This window comes from Gopherus evgoodei, chromosome 1 (genome assembly GCF_007399415.2).
Source record: "Gopherus evgoodei ecotype Sinaloan lineage chromosome 1, rGopEvg1_v1.p, whole genome shotgun sequence".
Classification (NCBI taxonomy): Eukaryota; Metazoa; Chordata; order Testudines; family Testudinidae; genus Gopherus; species Gopherus evgoodei.
The window spans coordinates 246,430,183-246,451,838 of record NC_044322.1 but is presented as its reverse complement, the minus strand read 5'-3'; the positions used below and the strand labels follow the sequence as shown (position 1 = coordinate 246,451,838).

The 21,656-nt window shown below is 42.5% G+C and overlaps 1 protein-coding gene across 1 annotated transcript in view; it reads right to left on the bottom strand.

The window, feature by feature from the left end:
* PLCZ1 (phospholipase C zeta 1) overlaps positions 1–21,656 on the bottom strand; it is a 128,057-nt gene that overhangs the window by 38,740 nt on the left and 67,661 nt on the right. Inside the window, 2 exon segments of the mRNA XM_030549213.1 lie at positions 11,865–11,981; positions 14,563–14,713. Coding sequence (XP_030405073.1) covers positions 11,865–11,981; positions 14,563–14,713 — 268 coding nt within the window.

Here is a 21,656-nt window from a genome sequence, read left to right as displayed (position 1 = left end):
TCTTATTAGCCGAAATAAAACTGTTCAAAATAAATTTCATAACACAAATTGTGGTGCTCTCAGGGCAGCATATAGATCTAGATCTGTGCTTCTAAGTATATCAGTAAACATATTTTTGGTTCTTCTAAACTAAAATTCTGCACCTGGTATGCCATGCTGTCATTACACAAATAATGGTAAATTTTGGTCATTCTTTTAGCTTGTTATTAGATTTTATATTGATATCTGTTTATTTAAATAACTGCACTGAGTTTTCTTCCAGTGCATAAACATTTGCAGTCCATTTTATTTAATAAATAAAAAAGAAGAAGATATGGATGCATAAAAGTAGTTCTTTCCACAACTACACTAATTGTATAGAGGAGTGTCATGGTACAAATCCCCACTCCGAACCTTAGCGTCCAAAAGATGGGGTACCAGCATGAATTCCTCTAAGCTCAATTACCAGCTTAGTACCCGCAGCGCTGCCACCAACCAGGAATTCCAGTGCCTGGTACACTCTGGTCCCCCCAAAACCTTGCCCTCTGGATCGTAACACAAGGAAAGTAAACCCTTTCCCTCACCGTTGCCTCTCCCAGACTTCCCCTCCCTGGGTTACCCTGGAAGATCACTGTGATTCAAACTCCTTGAATCTAAAACAGAGAGGAAAATGCACCTTCCCCCCTCCTTCTCTCTTCCCCTCCCAGATTTTCCCTGAGAGAGACAGTAATTCTAACACAGAGAGAAATTAGCCTCTCTCTCCCCCTTCCCTCCTTTCTCCCCACCAATTCCCTGGTGGATCCAGACCCCGTCCCCTGGGGTCTCACCAGAATAAAAAAAAATCAGGTTCTTAAACAAGAAACTTTTAATTAAAGAGAGAAAAACAGTAAAAATTATCTTTGTAAATTTAAGATGAATTAGGTACAGGGTTTTTCAGCTATAGACACTGGGAATACCCTCCCAGCCTAAGTATACAAGTACAAATTAAAATCTTTTCAGCAAAATACCAATTTGAACTCCTTTCACCCAAATACACATTTGAACTTCTTCCAACCAAATACACATTTGCAAATAAAGAAAACAGCCATAAGCCTAACTCGCTTTATCTACCTAGTACTCACTAGTCTGAACTTATAAGAGCCTGTATTGGAGAGATTGGAGAGAAATCTGGTTGCACGTCTGATCCCTCTGAGCCCCCAGAGTGAACAACCAAATTCTAACAGCACACACAGAAATTTCCCTCCCTCAAGATTTGAAAGTATCCTGTCTCCTGATTGGTCCTCTGGTCAGGTGACAGCCAGGCTCACTGTTCTTGTTAACCCTTTCCGGGCAAAGAGATATGAAGCACTTCTGTTCTATTAACTTTTCTTATCTATTTATGACAAGGAGGCATACTAATTTTAGCTGACAACAAAAAGTTGCTGTAGGTGCTTTTCCTGTTTGTAAAAGTCTACCTTCACAAAGCACATTTTGATCTTTTAATGTATTTACAGCTCTACCTCGATATAATGCTGTCCTAGGGAGCCAAAAAATCTTACTGTGTTATAGGTGAAACCGCATTATATTGAACTAGATTTGATCCGCTGGAGTGCGCAGCCCCGCCCACCCGGGGGCGTTATATCCGAATTCGTGTTATATTGGGTGGCTTTGCATCAGGGTAGAGGTGTATTTTTAATAAATGCTCCATTCTATGGTTAATGTTTTTTATGAAATAGGAACAAGCACCCAATAAAACTAAGAAAATATCACTCAAGGCTGGTAAAGGAAAATACTTTCTGTTAACTGCTGATTTTTTAAGTTATTCATTGTGATAAATCATCACTCTCAGGTCCATTTCTCTGACCATGGCCGAGGGCCTGGTCCAATGCCCACTGAAATCAATATCTACAACTTGTTTTCTGAGCAGAAAGCTCTTGCTGCAAATACTAAAATATTGCTCAAATAAATGGGTAGCGGGCTACGGTGGACTTTTTCTCTAGATTTATTCTCTGCGACACAGAGGCCCATTTGTGGTTCACTACTCTGCGTCAGCAGCTCTTGTCAGGCGTGGGATAGATACTCACTAAAACTAACATACTGTTGTCATAATCTGTATCTAAAATGTGCCATGTAAGATATCACTAGAAAACTAATAACTCAATAATCATTAATATTCTTGAATGATGTATTGACCATACGTGTACAAAAAGTTATAGATAGGTGCTAGAATTATGTTTTTAAACTGTCTGGCAACCAATGCATAAGCCCAGTCTTCCCAAGAAAAAGAAATATGTATTTGTTTGTCTGCCCAGCCTAGTTGTCAAGTAGAGACAATGCTTACCTTACCTATAAGGTAAACAAAGCTATCAAGCTGGAGGAGAAGACGGCATGGCATCTACACTCCAGCAGAAGACGGAAACTTTATCTAGGCTATAAAGTAATTGAATCAACTGATGATATAGACAGTATTACTGTATTATACAAGTGTATCCAGTAAGGTCTTTTCTGAAAGCCAATGACACATTAGTGATTAATATAATTGTGAAATGTATGTATTAACAGTATATGAGGAAATATGGATACTTAATGCTATTGTACTTTAAAGTGTGTGATCAAACACAGAGAGAAACAGGGTTCTCTCCAGACAGGTGGGAAGGCAGCTATCTGTTTCCAATGAAATTAAGCAAGGTGTGACCAAAAACAATAGAAAGTTCATTTAAATGAGTAGGGGGTTGGGAAGTCCACTGGAAGAGAAGAACAGCATGAGGTCATCATGTTTTGTCTGGGGACAAAACAATAAATCTGGGAAGATATAATGAGAAAGGAGAAGTCATATTTGTATCCATCACTAGACGGGTGCAAAGGGACAGAGCTTAAGAAAGATGAGTCCTTCAACCAAGGGGATTGCAGTCTCTGGGAATGGAAGATTGATAAGGACCTTGAACAAAGACTGTAGCTTGTTAAGTTAGGTCTTAGCCATTAGAAAGTGTATTTTTACTTTTGTTTGTTTATAACCCTTTCTACACTTTATTCCTTCTACTTGGTATTGCTTAATCTATGTCCTTTTGTTAATAAACTTGTTTTATTTTTACAATAAATCAACTTAATGTGGTGTTTGAAGGGAAGGGTGTATTTATCCTCGTTAAATTAATAAACTTTTGTCTCTTTAAAGGACAGGAATGGACACATTTTGGGTAAATTCAGGACTGAGAGTGTACTGAGTAGTCACCAAGGCTGGTGGAAGCCAGGGTGGGGCTGATGTGCTGTAGGCAGGCTCCTGGAAGTCAGAGATGCTGATGCAGGAATGTACAGCATACAGACACTCAGGGTGTGACCTGCATGCTTGTCTGCTGGTGTACAGGATGTGAGTCACAGCACCAGAGCATTTAAGGCACCCAGGATTACAAGGCAAGCAGCAACATAACCCTTTACTGGTCTACACTGAAACCCAGAACATGACATCCTCAACCCCAAAATCTGAAACAGAGACCAAACTAACCTGAAAGGAATGATTACTGAGCTGAGTTTGCTCTGATGAATCAATCATTAGATAAGGGAAGAGATGAATGTATTCTCTGAAATATGCAGTTACTAGTACTAAGCATAAACACCCAAAGAGTCGTAGACAGATGAAAAGGGGGCATGTGTAGTCAAAGTAGTTGTTTCCCACACAAATGTTCAGAACTTTATGTAGGGGGGTCTAATAAAAATGAATAGAACATGAATGCTTCAGACTGAGAGCTCGGAAGAAGTCTTCACTGAAAAAAAGAAGGGATACAAGGATTACTGGTGCCAATGTCAAAAGAGGTTAAACTGAAGCCATTGTGAGGGCTGGCATCAGAAGAAGTAAAAGAGGTATGATTTGTTCATAAAATTTCTACAGATTTATTGAGATCTTTGCTGTCATCTTCAGAGTCAGACTGAGCGACACCCAGCTTTTATATTAGTCAAACCTGGTGAAGGCTCTCCAAGAAGAAAGACTACAGTTTGTTTACACTGATCATGTGCAGGCACAGCCGCTTGCAGCTCCCAGTGGCTGTCGTTCAATGTTCCTGGTGCAGGCCGCAGGGACGTGCTGGCTACCACTTCCCGCAGCTCCCATTGGCCAGGAACGGTGGACTGTAGCCACTGGGAGCTGCAGGTGGACATGCCTGTGGATGGTCAATGTAAACAAACTATCTCCCGACCCGCCAGCTGATTACCCTGATGAGCCGTGTGCAGCCCACGGTCTACAGGTTGCCCACCACTGACTTAGAGAGAGAGATTAATGAGTCTGCTCTATAGCCTTAGCTAAGGGCCATATGCAGGGCTGTCCTTAAGCATATGCAGCATACAAGGCTGCACAGGGCACCTGAAAATTTGGGGCCTCCCACGGTCTTAGTGTCCACTGTTCCTATCCCTGTGCTGACCCTTCCTGCATACTCCCACCACAGCTGGCTGCTGCAGCCTGGTGAGTCTTCCTCCGGAGGGAATCTAGTACTTAAAATGAACAAGCTTTCCAGCCTGCCAAACCTATTAGCACAACATTGAAACTGTTAAAGAGCCATTCAAGTGGTAATGAAGCTATTTAACAGCCAATTGCCAACCCCCAGGTATATACTGTCAGTTTCTGAATTTACTGACAAAAATAGTTGTGCATTACTGTAATATTTACTCAGAACATGTTAGTCTACAGGACCTTAGTTTAAAATTTGCTTTAAAAATATTTCATTAGTGTGTTGCTGAAGATTATAAAATCATATCTCTAAAAAAATCCATGTAAAGATTTTTAGATGCACAGTCTGAGTATTCATCTTTAGCCTTAAATGCTTGGATATTCAGACATATAGTTTTAAAATAAATCCTTCAAAAGACCACCCTTATCTAAAATACAAATGTGAGCCTGGGCTGCCATTGGGCATAGGGGCACCAGTTTAATAATGCCGCATAGGGCCCCATTAACTTCTAAGGATGGCCCTGGCTATATGGCTTTTAATTCATGCAGTAGAGGCTCATGCACTAAGATCCAGAGGTCCCAAGTTCAATCCCACCCATCGATGACCAGAGTCTGTCAGTGTTATAACTGCATTAGGGTTGCCAGCTTTTTAATGGCTGGTAACCGGATCCCCGATGTCCCACCCCTGTTGCTCATTGGATCATCTCCATGCCCTACTTTCCATTCCAGCTGGACTCCCTCTGCTCTGGGGCTGGGATGAGTGCTGCTGCAGCCTGACAAGGAACCTGCCTGCAGGTAGACAGCAGCCCTGGATGAGCAGGAGCTGACACGGTTAATGATCCTGAACTTCCCTGTGCCCCACGGTAATCGGACTTTTGGTATCCGGTCAGTACATCTGACCAGACACTGACAGTTCCTCTTTTTGACCTGACTTTCCACTCAAAAACCGGGCACCTGGCAACCCTACAATGCACTTGAAGAGGAAGTTCTGTCAAAGGCCTCTTGTACATAGAAGTTCCCAGGATGAAACTCAGGCCATAGTGCTGGTAAAACCAAGGAAGAAAAAGGGATAGTTGGGGAAAATCTACTGAATGGAGCTTTGATAATTGAGTCTTGGAATTCAGTCATGTTTGGTGAAATCAACCTAATTAAATCAGTATCTGGTCTTTAAGGCTTGGAACCCACATATACAAAAACAACCAACCTGTTCCCATATTTACTGCACTTAACAATGCTTCTTCAAAGGCAGATTCAAGTGTTAGGACAAAGGGGACTGAGCCTCTTCTTCCTTTTATTTTTAATACTTCTATCAAGGAGTCTGTGATTTTGTATACAAACCCCACACTGGGACAGAAAGGGTTAAAGGACGATACTAGGCCCAGCTAGCCCCGCCCCTCCAACACTGCAGAGTATGCTCCAACTGGAGACAGGGTTGAAAAAGGAGCAACCCAGCTCACAAAGCTGAGAGTTGCACAGACCTATCCTGCAGGCTGCTGCCAAAAGGGGCTAGAGACACCTCCCTGAAATACTAGGACTGTATGCTGAGCCCAGTTGGTGCTGGCAGTTTGTTTTCCTTTTTATTTTTTCTTATCTGGGATCAGAAACAGAGGGAGCATTGCTAGGAAGCGACCCAGGGAAGGTAACTCAAGAGGGTTCACCTCCAACCCCGGGGTCAATGCTGTTGATTCTTCCAGGGCCTTGAGTCAGAGCTCAGTGGAGTGGGTAGGCCTGGGCTCCCCTATCACTGCCCCACAACTGAGTGGGTGCTAACCAATGGACCCTGCTATAGAGCCCAAAGCCTCCATATATAAGGTAAAAGCCTTTGGGATCCAAGCCTTTAGAGGAATGACCCAGAAATAAAAATCTCCAGAACAAAGAGTCTAGTTCAGGGGTCAGCAACCTTTCACAAGTGGTGTGCCGAGTCTTCATTTATTCACTCTAATTTAAGGTTTCGCGTGCCGGTAATACAGTTTAATATTTTTAGAAGGTCTCTCTCTATAAGTCTATATATTATATAACTAAACTAGTGTTGCATTGTAAAATAAACAAGATTTTCAAAATGTTTAAGAAGCTTCATTTAAAATTAAATTAAAATGTTGATCTTACACTGCCAGCCCGCTCAGCCCACTGCTGGTCTGGGGTTCTGTTCACCTAGGCCGGCAGCAGGCTGAGCAGGGTCTGCGGCCGGGACCCCAGCTGGCAAGGGTCCAGCAGCCAGAACCCCAGACCAGCAGCAAGCTGTGCGGGGCTGGCTTCTGGGAGCCCAGACTGGCAGTGGGCTGAGTGACTCAGCCCACTGCTGCTCAGGGGTTCCATCGGCCGGCTCCTGCCAGACAGGATCCTGATTGCTGGATCCACTCAGCTCGCTGCGAGTCTGGGGTCCCGGCCCTGCCCACATACAGTGGGTACCTACCTTCTCCCTGGTTCTGGCCCATTCTCTTCCTCTTTCTGGACTGAGCTGAGGGTGGGAGTGCACTGAGCACAGGGCTGGGGATGAAGAGTCTGGCCAGGAGCTAGCATGAGGGAGCCGGCTCAGGGTTGGGGCAGGAGGTTTGGGTGTGGGGCACTTACCTGGGCAGCTCCCATATGATGCGAGGGGTGCAGGTGGGAATGTGGGGGGCAGTGCAGGAGCTCCCATTTGGTGCTCAGGGTGAGGGTGGGGAAGTGGGGGGTGCATCGGGTGTGAGGGGGCTGGGGATGTGGGGGGGTGCAAGTGTCAGGGGCAGAGGGGGGGCTGGGTATGTGTGGGGGTGCCAGAGTCAGGGCTGGGGTCGTGGGGGGGTGAAGAAATCAAGCAGAGGTCTGGGTGTGTATGAGGGAGGTACAGGGCCAAGGGCAGGGGCTTGGGGTGTGTGGGGGGTGGGGGTGCGGAGCTCAGGGCAGAGGGCTGGGTGACTGCCCCCCTCAGAACCTCCAACCCCTTCACTCCTTGTCCTGTGACTACCCCCTCCTGGGACCCCTGCCCCTAACTGCCCCCCAGGACCCCATCCCCTATCTAAGCCTCCCTGCTCCTTGTCCCCTGACTGCCCCCCTAGGATCCTACCCCCTACCTGTCCCCTGACTGCCCCAACCCTTATCCACACCCGCAAGCAGACTCCTGGGACTCCCATGCCCCATCCAACCACTCCCCACCCCCTGACAGGACCCCCAGAACTCCAGACCCATACAACCCTCTCCCTGCCTGCCGCAACCCCTCTCCACACCCCTGCCACTTCACAGCCCCCCACCCCGAACTTCCGACTCATCCAACCCCCCCAGGTCCTTGCCCCCTGACCACCCCCTGGAGAGACCCCCACCCTAACTGCCCCCCAGGAACCTCCTTGCTCCCTGTCCCCTGACTGCCCTGACCTCTATCCACACCCTGTCCCCTAACAGACTCCAGTACTCCCATGCCTCATCCACACACCCCCCGCTCCCTGACTTCCCCTCTCCAGAGACCCCCGCCCCTAGCCACACACACTCCAGCATCCCACCCCCCCCATCTACCCACCCTGCTCCCTGTCCCCTGACTGCCCCCACCCCTTATCCACCCCCCAGACCACTTACCTTGAGGCTCCAAGCAGAGCCAGATTCACTACCCCGTGGGAGCGCACAGCCCCACCCCTCAAAGCACTGTGCATGCAGCAGCAGGGCTCTAGGTGAGTTGGAAGTGTCTTTCCCTCTCAGTGGAGCCAAACGCTGCCCCACGGGAGCGCGCAGCCCCGGCTCCCACAGCTCTGTGTGCGAGGTGACAGGGCTCCAGGGGAGGGGAGAAGGTGGGAGAGGGGCTGGCGACTTGCTGCACTCGGCCTGGTGCTCCAGCTCAGGACCGCGGACCCCGCGGCTTGCTGTGCCAGGCAGGATTTTTAATGGCACGCGGAGTCCCATCAGGTAGCCACGTGGCATTAAAAATTGGTTCGCATGCCGTCTTTGGCACGCATGCCATAGGTTGCTGACCCCTGGTTTAGTTAGAAAGGTTGAAAGATTTTAGAGCTGAGTGAGGTTCAGATCCAACACATGGCTCTATCCCACAGAAAGTGCTGATTGAGATATAATTGTCTTCTCAATGAGAAGCAAATTAAATCAGTGAATGCCAGGCATGATGAACCTGAGAGATGAACCCAGTGCAAAACTGAGCACCTTTTTGCCAAATGCCCTTCAACCAGCTATTTAAGAAATAAACTAGCTGGTCTGTAATAGTAATGAATATTCAGGTTATACAAAAAGTGTATCAATCAGTTAAAGTCTTGGGTATATCAACCCTCAACAGAGTGGCAAGAATCCAATGAGCACCAACCGCTGAGATGGAACCTGACCAAACAACCATGAGATGGGACTGGTAACACCACCAATGCACCTTCAGCAGCAATTCATCTGAGGACAAAATCAATATCATAAACAGGCCTATATGATGGCATGGACCAAAACCAAGCAGACTAATGTTAACTATATACGTGTGTGTCAATTGTTACATTTACTATTACCATCAAACCTAACTAAAATAACGTATATAAAACATAAACAAATAGCCAAGACAGCAATGGAGAAGAGTGGCAAATGTTTCCAAGCCTCACAATCTGTGGCAACAAAAATGATACTAAGAGATTTTGGGGCTGTGAGTCCTTTTATTGCCAACCAGGCAGAGCTGCGTGGAGGAATATAAGCAATTCCAACAGCCAGTACTTTCTAGATCACTCCAAGCTTTTGGAATTAATAGTATGCATGTCTCAAGAGGGGCAGAATCACAAATTTAAGCTTTAGACATTCCTGTCTTGGTTGCATTCAGGGATCCAGCACCAGGAATAGGGATCTGTCACAACTTAAGCTTTGTTCATAATGCTCCTGTTTAAGTTCTGTATTTATAATACACTGAGAAAGTAAGTGGGGAAAATACAAACTATTAGAAGTTTAAAAGATAAATTAAAAATTGGTTCTGAGAAGGTGACTGCCTCTTTAAATTGTGTGCACTTTGAAAATTGAGTTTAGAGACAGCAAAAGGAACTCAGCGCATAGGAAAAGCAAGCAGTGCAGAGTTAGAATAAGAAAACATCTATGAAAAGGTTTACTCAATTTCTCGCTTTTATATAATATTGAAGAAAGTAACAGAGTAATTTAGAAAATGATTTTATTAGTAGGTTTTTTTTAAACACACAGAAAAAAGAGAAAAAATAGAGAAATTAGAGTTAATAAAACCATGAAAAAAAGGTAAAAATTGTTAACAATTGAAAGTCCCTTCAAAGCATAATAAGTGGAAAAGTCATGTTTACCTGTAACTATTTCAAATTAGAAATTAATTTGAGTGGAGGAAAAATGTTAAAATTATCAAAATGATCATGTTGAGGAAAAAACCAACTTTATACTGAAAATAAGCAAGTTAGACATAGATGAGAAGATCCTCAACCTCACTCCACAAAACAGTTTGCACCACAAAACAGTTGGAAATACACCTGATGGCCCAGATCCACAAAGTTACTTAGGCATCACAACAGAGTGTCACAATGCCTAATTTTTATGCACCTAGAAAATCAGTGAAACAACAGTGTGATGCACAAAGCCTGCATTAAGTGCCTAAGCTCCCAATCCAATGACTGGGGAGGGATACGGGTATCTTAGAATGTGATCCAGCACATTAGGTGGAAAGCTGACTATGCTAGCCAATGGCAGATGCCAACAAGAGGGGTGTGGCCCGAAGGTCTGCCATCTAAGGAGTTAAATGCTTAAGCCTGGGCACTGGGGAGTCACCTGCCTTTCTTTGTGATCCACAGCCAGAACCCATCTCCTGAAGTCAGGCAGTTTAGGTGAAAAAGCCAGTTCTTGCAAGAATGAGTTAGGCACCTGCCTAACTCCATACAAAACAGCAGCAGGAAGAGGAGGTTCCCCCCTTTTAATTTTTATGCTAGTGCATTCATCTGGGATATGGGAGACCTGGGTTCATTTCTCCCCACTGCCTGAGGGGGACAGAGGTATGGGATATTGTGACTGGGGCTCCCTCAGTCAGTCCTGTTGAAGCTGTTCTACTTTGTATAAATCAGTGTTTCCCAGTCGGTGTGCTGTCAGGCCTGAATAGATGAGCTTCACAATTTTTTGGAAAAGTACATGTGACAACAAGAGGGAGAAAGCTGTCTTTTAATTGGCCATCTGCCTCACTACCCCACCTCCTCCAGGGGTGGAGCAACCAATCAGAGCTCAATCTCTCTCTCCTCCCCCCACTCCAGCAACAGCTCTGCTCCTCCCCTTCCCTCCTTCAGCCGCCAGCTGGGGGGTGAGGGAGAAGGAGTCCCTGGAGCTCAAGGTGTGCAGTGGCAGAGAAAAGGTTGGGAACCTAATGAATGATTCTTTAACCTGGTGGTTAGGGCACCCACCATGAGATAGGAAATCCTGGGTACCATCCTCATGCTCTGGTGACTACTTCATTATTTATTTAGCTCTCTCTTCCAGGGCCTGGGTTAAAGGCCATTCTCAGGAGAAGGCAGGCATGGCTGAAGTACATCTGCATTCCAGCAATTCTCGGCTGCCCTTGAGGAGTTTGGCAGCAGAGTGTAATTAGAACAGTTTTGAGACTCATATCAGTTACACTGAGAATAAGGACAGACCTCAGCAAGTCTCAGGATCAGGAAGCTGGCAAAATGGCTAACGTTACCTTTCCACTTTTCTGCTCTCTGAGCTGCACCAAACATAGTTTGGTCACAGTGGACAAACTGACATGGAAGTTGTGAGGTTTAATGAACATAAAATGTGTAATGATATAATTCATTCTATTTTTTTAAATTAATATTGACAATTATCCTGGTTATGAGTACTGTGTTTATTGTACAGTACACTCACTCTTTTTCAAGGGCTAAGGTAACATAGTTAACATAATATTAGCCCCAGAAGGCAGGGAGTAAATCTCAGAGACATAACTGAGCTATATCCCGAATTTAAAATAATAAAGACACTTGACCAGAAAGGAGGTATAGCATTTAAAGTTTTCTAATTAACTTCTGAATTCTGTTTATATCCAAGTTTTTGCTGCAGTTTTGTATAGGATTTATTTATTTGTAAGTGATTCTTTAACTTTAGGAACTGGGGCAGAGAGTACTATAAACATTGAATTTCTGGTCTGATGACAGGAGGAGTACAAACTGTATTGTTTTTAGTATCCACTAACAGTCATAAAAATGGCATAGTAGTCTAAAAAGGAAAGTTAAAGATCTATTGCTATATTACAACTGCAATAATTATGGGATGTTTGGAGCGAGATAATAACCAGTAGTCAGACCAATATATGTCCTAAGTCCTTAATAATGGGAGATGAGGCCACCGTTGTATATTGACTTTAACATAATAGTGAGAGCAGGAAAACTCATGTAGTAATACTTAGGATTATGGAGAAAATATCTACCTAAATATTATGTGAAATGCAATAATTCAGCAAACAGTTTTCAAAAGCTTATATCCAAAAAGTCTGTGCGGGACACTAAAATAGCACACACTGGATGATAGCACCTACCCATCTGGCATCCTACATTCCAGAATTCTTGAGGATTATAATTAGAAGAGGTTGCTCTAGTCCCTTTGGGATAAATTCTTGTAATAAATTTGGCAGTATGTAAAACAAATTCATTAGCTGAAAAGAGAATAAAAAAATTTAAGATAGGCATTACTAAAAAATACATATAAACAGATCTTGTTTCAAACAAATAATCAGATTATGTGATTTTTAGTCCTGCCTGTATAATGTTACCTAAGTATGTGTGCAACTTCTTTTAAAAAAAGATTAAATTGTTAGTTAAAATCCATATAATTTGGTAATAATTAGTAACAATTACTAAGGATGCAGTAACCTAGCTGTTTTCTTCTGGAAAATATTTCACTATTTTTGTTGGTGGTGGTTTGTGTTAATGTGTTGGGTTGGTGGTGGTTTGGGTTAAAAATAAGAATAAACTTTTAGGGAATGGGGAGGACTGGAAATAAGAACTGTGCTATAAAACCATTTATTACTATAAGTGCTCAGTAGGTAAATTCTAGCCCTGGCTGGTACTAGCTAAAAGTTGTTCCCTCTTGATTGCTGTCTCGTGACCTACATACAATGAATTACTAATTTGGCCCAGTGAAGAGGTTTCTATATCACAGAACCCACAAAATTTAATTGATAACCTTGTTCTGTCCTTGGGGAGAGGCCGGCTATTCAGCAGGCATGGAAATTAACCTTCTCACTTCTAGAAGCGTTCACCTCTTGAACAGGTCTGAAGCACACTGGCAGGGAGGAGGTAGTTTTACTGTTGTGTTTTAATTAATCAGAGAACTTCAAGTCTTCAGCATCATGAAGCTGACAGCTTAAGGGCATAAGCTGGGTTGCATAAGGGCAGCTTGGCACCACTTTTCCAGTGGTATATAATTGCAACAATTGGTATATATAAATATAAATATATAAAAGCAGCAAAGAATCCTGTGGCACCTTATAGACTAACAGACGTCTTTCTTTCAGGATTCTTTGCTGCTTTTACAGATCCAGACTAACACGGCTACCCCTCTGATACTATAAATATATAACCACTGTTATATAATTGCAACAAATCTTGTACAAAATGTGGCATATAAGATGCCTATGGAAAGGTTATGATATGCTGAATATGATTATGCTATTTGTGCGCATGTACCATTTTTGTATTTGAAGTTATGAGTATTGGTTCTATGCCTGTATTTCAAATGTTTGCTCCTGGGGTAATGGTAGTTAGCCAGCACATCTTGGAGGGACTATTCAAATTGAGTGGCCCATCAAAAGAACATTTAACTGACAATAGACCATGGGAGATGCCCATCTACATTTAATGGAATTTCCTGCTATGACTAACCGGAATCAGGCATCACATGTGACTTCCCCATGTGATTCCAAACACCATCTTGCTACCTGTAATTTTCCAGAGAGCTTTGTTTGAAACAATGGATTTTCTCCACATGGCAGAAGCTATAAAAAACCCTAGAAACACCTCCAATTTTCCTCTTTCCTGCTCAGACCTCTGGACTTATACTAATGGGAGCATTCTAACCAAGGGACTGAAGTCCTTCCAGTGATTTGGAAGCAACCAGAGACTTATCAAATCAGCAGTTTATTCCATCACTGCTACAAGCCTGAACCAAGAACTTTGCAATTACTGTATGGATTTGATTCCTTTAACCAATTTTAACTCTGGTCTTTCTTTCTTTTTATAAATAAACTTTTAAATTTTAGATACTAAAGGATTGGCATCAGTGTGATTTTTGGGTAAGATCTGAGTTATATATTGACCTGGGCGTGTGGCTGGTCCTTTGGGATCAGAAGAACCTTTTGTTTGATGAGACCAGTTTTAAAGAACCACTTATCTTTAAATCTAGTGTTTTTGGTGGTGATACAAGGACTAGAATGCCTAAGGAAACTGCTTTTCTGACTTCTTATTAGCCAGTGTGGTGAAACAGAAGTTTACTTTTGTTGCTTGTTTGGTATATCTTATGGAAGAATAACCATCAATTTGCAGTGTGTCTGCTCTATTTCTCAGCAGTTTGTCCTGAATTTGCTATTCTCAGTTGTGACCCACAAAGGCATGGTTACACCTGCCACTGAAGGATCTGCACTGTGCCCCCGCATAGAACTGCCAGGGAAGCTTCTATGCCAAACTTCTTCCTTGTGAATAGTGATATTGAACTGTCCTAACATTCCCACAGGTCTGTTGGCAGCTGGCGCAAGTGAAAGCAGCCTGAGGCTGCCCTAAATGGTGCTCGGGGACCAGAGTGATGCAGACCAGGCCAGAATAGTAATTCTACATAATTCAGCTTGGCTCTGAGGGCAAACTACTTGCTTTGGGGATTATTCTTCCTTCAGTCTGCACATACAGTGGTCATTAAGGCAAATGGGAGTGCATAAGCACGTCAAAGGGAGAATAAAGCCCATTATATGGTAAAAATGTGTTCCATATATGTTCAAGTACAGACTGTAAGATTACTCAGAACTATATGGTACAAACACACCCATAATTCTTTGCAACCAAACATAATAAATTCATATGGTTCCTTTACTATGCAATTGCCAGAATATTTCTAAAACTGCATTATAAAACAAACCAATAAATTGGAGACTATATGTTTCATAATGTTTATTGACTGTTCTGACAGCTAAGCAGTGAACTATGGCAACATTATAACTTTTATCTGATTAAACCAAAAGAAATTACCTGTCTGTTTGGCAAGTTTTCGTGCTTTAACCTCTCCAATTGAATTCATTTCATAGAACTTCTGATTAGCTCTTGAATGCTCAAAACTTTTAAACTTTTCAGCTTTGGTATAAATCACAAGTTCTGAGAGCTCCATGGCCAATTTTACCTTCTTAATCTATAAATATAACATGAGATAATTGAAGAATATACATTTTAATATTTTCATGTATTTAATTACTGTTACTGCCAATCCAGAAAATAACTTTCAATGATTTCTACATGAAGATGCTAAAATGAGAGAAGCCACATGAATCTCTAGATGCTCTAGGCCAGAGTAGGCAGTGTGTTATATTGTATTTAGTAAATACAAAATACCAGCTACATACAAATAATATATATAAATGTACAGAACTATGAAAAACAACATTAGTTTACTTACCAAGCACAGAAACAGAGAAATAATAATCCTTTCCCATTTGGCTCTATCTAGGTGAAACTGCACCTGCCTATCTATAACTTAATGTTCATCCAGCATCCCTCACTATGGTATCTGAGAAACTAATGAATTTTAAAAAAGGAAACTGGAAGTTCACTGATCATGAGCCTACCCTTCCGTCCCCAAGTTCTATCCAGTGGTGTCAGTTATTAACTTTTGTGGGGGTTAACATTTTTATTATTGTGGGAAACTATGATGAATTGATGGGTCTGGGATTGCCAGCCCCAAATGTTCAAAAATCATGATTCAGGCCCCCAGAAATCATGATATTGGCTTTAAAATCATGAACTTTTAAAAATAAAATATTTGGAGTTCTTTTTATTTGCCTTCTGGCTTTTGCATTTTTTCAGTTCAAATCTTCCAGCATTTCTCTGCATCCAAGAGGATTAGCAATTTAGCTTTCTTTTTTAAAAATGAAAGCTGAGATTTTGATGTATTCACATATCTCCTTGTTTTAAGAAAAAAGCTACTATCGTAAGACTCGTGATAAAAATAACAAAAGCTGGATCTTATATATTGTGATTTCTGAGGTCATTCTGATCTTAAAAAAGAAAGGAATTCTATAAGAACATAAGAACAGCCGTACCGGGTCAGACCAAAGGTCCATCTACCCCAGTATCAGTCTACCAACAGTGGTCAATGCCAGGTGCCCCAGAAGGAGTGAACCTAACAGGCAATGATCAAGTGATCTCTCTCCTGCCATCCATCTCCATCCTGTGACAAACAGAGGCTAGGGACACCATTCCTTACCCTTCCTGGCTAATAGCCATTTATGGACTTAACCACAATGAATTTATCCAGTTCTCTTTTAAACGCTGTTATAGTCCTAGCCTTCACAACTTCCTCAGGTAAGGGGTTCCACAAGTTGACTGTGTGCTGCATGAAGAAGAACTTCCTTTTATTTGTTTTAAACCTGCTACCTATTAATTTCATTTGGTGACCCCTAGTTCTTGTATTATAGGAATAAGTAAATAACTTTTCCTCATCCGCTTTCTCCACATCACCCATGATTTTATATACCTCTATCATATCCCCCCTTAGTCTCCTCTTTTCCAACCTGAAGAGTCCTAGCCTCTTTAATCTTTCCTCATGGGACCCTTTCCAAACCCCTAATCATTTAAGTTGCCCTTTTCTAAACCTTTTCTAGTGCTAGAATATCTTTTTTGAGGTGAGGAGACCACATCTGTACACAGTATTCAAGATGTGGCCGTACCATGGATTTATATAAGGGCAATAGTATATTCTCAGTCTTATTCTCTATCCCTTTTTAATGATTCCTAACATCCTGTTTGCTTTTTTGACTGCCTCTGCACACTGCATGGATATCTTCAGAAAACTGTCCACGATGACGCCAAGATCTTTTTCCTGACTCGTTGTAGCTAAATTAGCCCCCATCATATTGTATGTATAGTTGGGGTTATTTTTCCAATATGCATTACTTTACATTTATCCACATTACATTTCATTTGCCATTTTGTTGCCCAATCACTTAGTTTTGTGAGATCTTTTTGAAGTTCTTCACAGTGTGCTTTGGTCTTAACTATTTTGAGCAGTTAGTATCATCTGCAAACTTTGCCACCTCACTGTTTACCCCTTTCTCCAGATCATTTATGAATAAATTGAATAGGATTGGTCCCAGGATTGACCCTTGGGGAACACCACTAGTTACCCCTATCCATTCTGAGAATTTACCATTAATTCCTACCCTTTGTTCCCTCTCTTTTAACCAGTTCTCAATCCATGAAAGGACCTTTCCTTTTATCCCATGACAGCTTAATTTACGTAACAGCCTTTGGTGAGGAACCTTGTCAAAGGCTTTCTGGAAATCTAAGTATACTATGTCCACCAGATCCCCCTTGTCCATATGTTTGTTGACCCCTTCAAAGAACTCTAATAGATTAGTAAGACATGATTTCCCTTTACAGAAACCATGTTGACTATTGCTCAACAGTTTATGTTTTTCTATGTGTCTGACAATTTTATTCTTAACTATTGTTTCAACTAATTTGCCTGGTATTAATGTTAGACTTACCAGTCTGTAATTGCTGGGATCACCTCTAGAGCCCTTTTTATATATTGGCGTTACATTAGCTAACTTCCAGTCATTGGGTACAGAAGCTGATTTAAAGGACAGGTTACAAATCTTAGTTAATAGTTCCGCAACTTCACATTTGAGTTCTTTCAGAACCCTTAGGTGAATGCCATCTGGTCCCGGTGACTTGTTAATATTGAGTTTATCAATTAATTCCAAAACCTCCTCTAGCGACACTTTAATCTGTGACAGTTCCTCAGATTTGTCACCTACAAAAGCCAGATCAGGTTTGGGAATCTCCCTAACATCCTCAGCCGTGAAGGCTGAAGCAAAGAATCCATTTAGTTTCTCCGCAATGACTTTATCATCTTTAAGTGCTCTTTTTGTACCTCCATCATCAAGGGGCCCCATTGGTTGTTTAGCAGGCTTCCTGATTCTGATGTAATAAAGGTCTATTGCCATTAATCTTAAGCCCTTCTCTGGTTTCCAGCTAAACTGCTCCTCAGTAATTCTGATAGCATAGCATGTTTTGGTCACAGAGAGAGAAAGAAGTTCTTCAGGCAGTACAGATCCAACCCATTAAGACCTTTCAAGAGTAGGATAATCACCTTGTACTGGATCCAGTATTCAATGGGGAGTCAACATAGTGACTGACAATGTGTGCTTGGCATTTCTTAGGAGGCATGCTGCTGTTTTCTGAACCAGTTAGAGATTTTCTGAGTTTGTAAACTATGTCAGACTTATAAAACACTGCAATAATTCAGCCTGAAGGTCACAAAATCATGGATAACTATAGCCTAGTCCATATCTGTGAGTACTGGGTACAGTCTTCTGGTCAGCAAAAGTGGATGAAAGCCTTTCTTCTGGCCATCACTATTTGGGTCTCAAATACCATCAAGAAATCCATAAAGACCCTAAGGTTACACATTGTTCAGATAATTTGATCAATAGAGGATGACATTAATACTGCCAGCTAACTCTTTGAAATGCATCTCTTTTCTATCCAGCATTACCTCTGTCTTGCCAAGTTTCAGTATGATCCAGCTGTGCTTGATCCATGCAAATAATTTCACTTAGGTGTTAGGACACATGGTGATAGTATTATTGGCACCTGATGTAAGGGAGCAATACAATTGTATGCTATGTTTCAACTGCTAGCCTATAAGACCATCGTGTCTCAATATTCCTCAGTGATTTTACACAAATGTTCAGTAAGAAGGAGAGCACAGTGCCCTTTTCAACTCCTTAAAAGAGAATTTTAGGAAGAGATATAATGGACCACCATCAATCTATGCGCTCAACCTGAGACAAAGGACAGGTGCCATCTCAGTGGGCTGCGTCTTATCTCCACAAGTTCTCAAAGTTAGTTCAGCAGCATCTCACCTAAACAGGGGTATTATACTCTCACCCAATATTGCACTTCCTAATCTTCATGGATACTGGCTCTTCTCTCTTTTCAAGGGAAAAAAATAAATCTCTTGGGGGTAAAGCTATTTTGATTGATTGGTTGATTTGTACTTTTAGTTGCAAGTCATTGCTTATTTAAATGGCGACAGGGAAAGAGGGATGGTGGAAGGAGGTGAGAGTCCTTAATGTCATTCTCATGGTCAATTAAATCACATGCTTCGTATCAAAACAAGAATACAAACAGTCTGTTGCATGGTTCTGGGAATGTGATAGATTCCCCTGTTTGAAGGAAGAAAATGGTTACTCACCTTCTCATAACTGTTGTTCTTCGAGATGTGTTGTTTGTGTCCATTCCAATCAGGTGTGTGCATGCGCACATGCACAGTAGCTGGAAGATTTTTCCCCTAGCAGTATCCATCGGGTCAGCCTGGGATCTCCTTGCATTCGCACCTTCATGGCACTCAATATAGAGCCCTGCCAACCCGCCACTCAATTCCTTCCTGCCAGCTACTCTGACAGAGGGTTAGGACTGTGGGTCCTAATGAACATGAACAACACATCTCGAAGAACAATAGTTATGAGTAGGTGAGTAATCATTTTTTCTTCTTCGAGTGCTTGTTCATGTCAATTCCAATCAGGTGACTCACAAGCCTAAATTCAGGAGGTGGGGTCGGAGTCTTCCACTGATTGGAGCACTGCTCGTCTGAAGACTGCATCATCTCTGGCCTGCACCAGGAATGCTGTTGATGAAGCCTGCACCCTGGTAGAGTGCACAGTGATTAGAGGTGCGGGAACCCCCGCCAGGTTGTCACACTCATGAATGCAGAATGTGATCCATGACAAAATGTGTTGTGACGACAAAAGCAGACCTTTCAGTCTGTCTGCCACTGCCACAGATAACTGGACTGATTTTCTGAATGGCTTCATTCTCTTGATGTAAAAGGCTAGCAACCTGCAGACATCCAGAAAGTGAAGTCTCTGTGCCTTGCCGGTGGAGTGCAGCTTAAGGTAGAATACCAGGAGGAAGATGTCCTGGTGAAGCAGTTCTTGGGCCACCTCAAATGCCTCCAGTGTCGACGCAGGGTCAGTCAACCCAGGTTTGGACAAGGGGCGTAGTGCTTCCTCCATCAACAGAACCTTCAGGCACTGCTCTGTATCTTTTAAAGTCCAGGGCCAAAAGGTCTTACAAATGGCACAATGACCCTTTTGATGGCCCTCTCCTAAGCACCTTAGACACAAGGTGTGAGGATCGCTTCTGGGCATACATTTGCCACAGGCTTCGCCGGCTTTGAAGCCCAGAGACCCTGGCATGCCCTGGTCAGGAGAGCATAGGAGGGGATTCCCCCCTAAAAGAAACTTATCTAACATTAACAAACTACTCACTACTATCTATTAATCAACAATGGAGAACTAATGGAGAACAATATAAGAAGAATGCTGAATGTGATTGTTGAGACAAGAGCACAGGAACATTCCAGGTAACTGTCACTGATGGGAAGAAGGAACTGAGGAGATGGAGGGTTGGGAGGGCTCTATATTGAGCTCCATGAAGGCGCAACTCCAGGGGGCGTCCAGGCCGACCTGACAGATGCTGCTAGGGGAAAATCTTCTAGCTACCGTGCACATGCAAATGCACACACCTGATTGGAATTGACATAAACAAGCTCTCAAAGAAGAACTCCGAGTTCTGTAATTAGGGGACAGAAAAGACCCTAATTTCCCTCACTAGACAATAAGAGCTTGCATTATTCTAGGGTGACCAGACAGAAAATATGAAAAATCAGGACAGGGGATGCGGGGTAATAGGAACCTATATAAGAAAAAGACCCAAAAATCGGGACTGTCCATATAAAATCGGGACATCTGGTAGGTGTAATTTTGCAACCACTGTGGTGCAGGAGAGGAAAGATCCATTGTTCTTTTCTACAGCAGTGGATATGCTTTAGTTCATGGTTGCTAAGGTTCCTTCCTTCAGATACTTGAAATAACAAAATTCACCTAAAATATCACATTCAGTTCCGAGCATCTGACCAACTGATCTCTATATTTGGGGCAGGAAAGGAATTTTCCCCCAGGTCAGATTGGCAGAGACCCTGGCTGGGGTTTTTTTTTGTTTGTTTTTGGTTTTTTGCCTTCCTTTGCAGCATGGGGCCTGGGTCACTTACAGGTTTAAACTAGAGTAAATGGTGGGTTCTCTGTAACTTGATGTCTTTAAATCATGATTTGAGGACTTCAGTAACTCAGCCAGATGTAAGGTGACCAGAAGTCCTGACTTTATAGAGACAGTCCGATATTTGGGGCTTAATGTTATATAGGTGCCTATTACCCCTCTCTCCCCTTGTCCCGATTTTTCATACTTGCTGTCTGATCACCCTAGCCAGAGGTTATTGGCTTATATACAAGAGTGGGTGGGTGAGATTCTGTGACCTGCAGGAAGTCAGACAAGATGATTGCAATTGTCTCTTCTGGCCTTAAAGTCTATGAGTCTATGTATCTATCCCTTTAGTTAACTGAGTACATTTAACATGGAAATCAGTGGATGTAAACATGGAACTACATGCCATTTTTATAGTCACCTTTAAGAGTTCGGGCTCATTTAATGATCTCTTCAGTATCTTGATAAATGAAAAAGTAAAACTCCTGCCTAGCACTGTAAATACTTTTTATTGTAGCCTCATGCCTATCTAGTCCTGTGCATAAAAACAGAATACAGAAAATTGGGTGAATGAGGTCCTTTAAATCTTCTTGGACCAATTGTTTGTTCTGATTGGGAGTGGTGGGGGAGCTGTAGACGGGAGGGACATCAGAGGAACTCTCCCTCTCCATGCCCTCATTAGAAGGCCCACAAAACTCCAATTCTCCACATGGGCAGTCCAATAAGGAGAATGGGCATAAGCAGTGCAGTGTGAACAGCACTGCATCTTATCTGTTGGAGCCCCTAGCTGGTGAGGACAATGGACAGGCTAAGCACATGGTTAGAATGGAGAAGTTCAGGGAAAGTACAATTTGGCATGAAGCAATTGAGAAGGACTGCACTTGAACTGGATGCCAAAATATGCTGTATCTTGACTGGATGCATTACCTGAGTGAGGAAACGAAGGGAGCCATGAGATGAAAAATACTATTTTTAAATATTATGCTTTAACAAGAATTTGTAATTTTAAAACCTACCCTTTA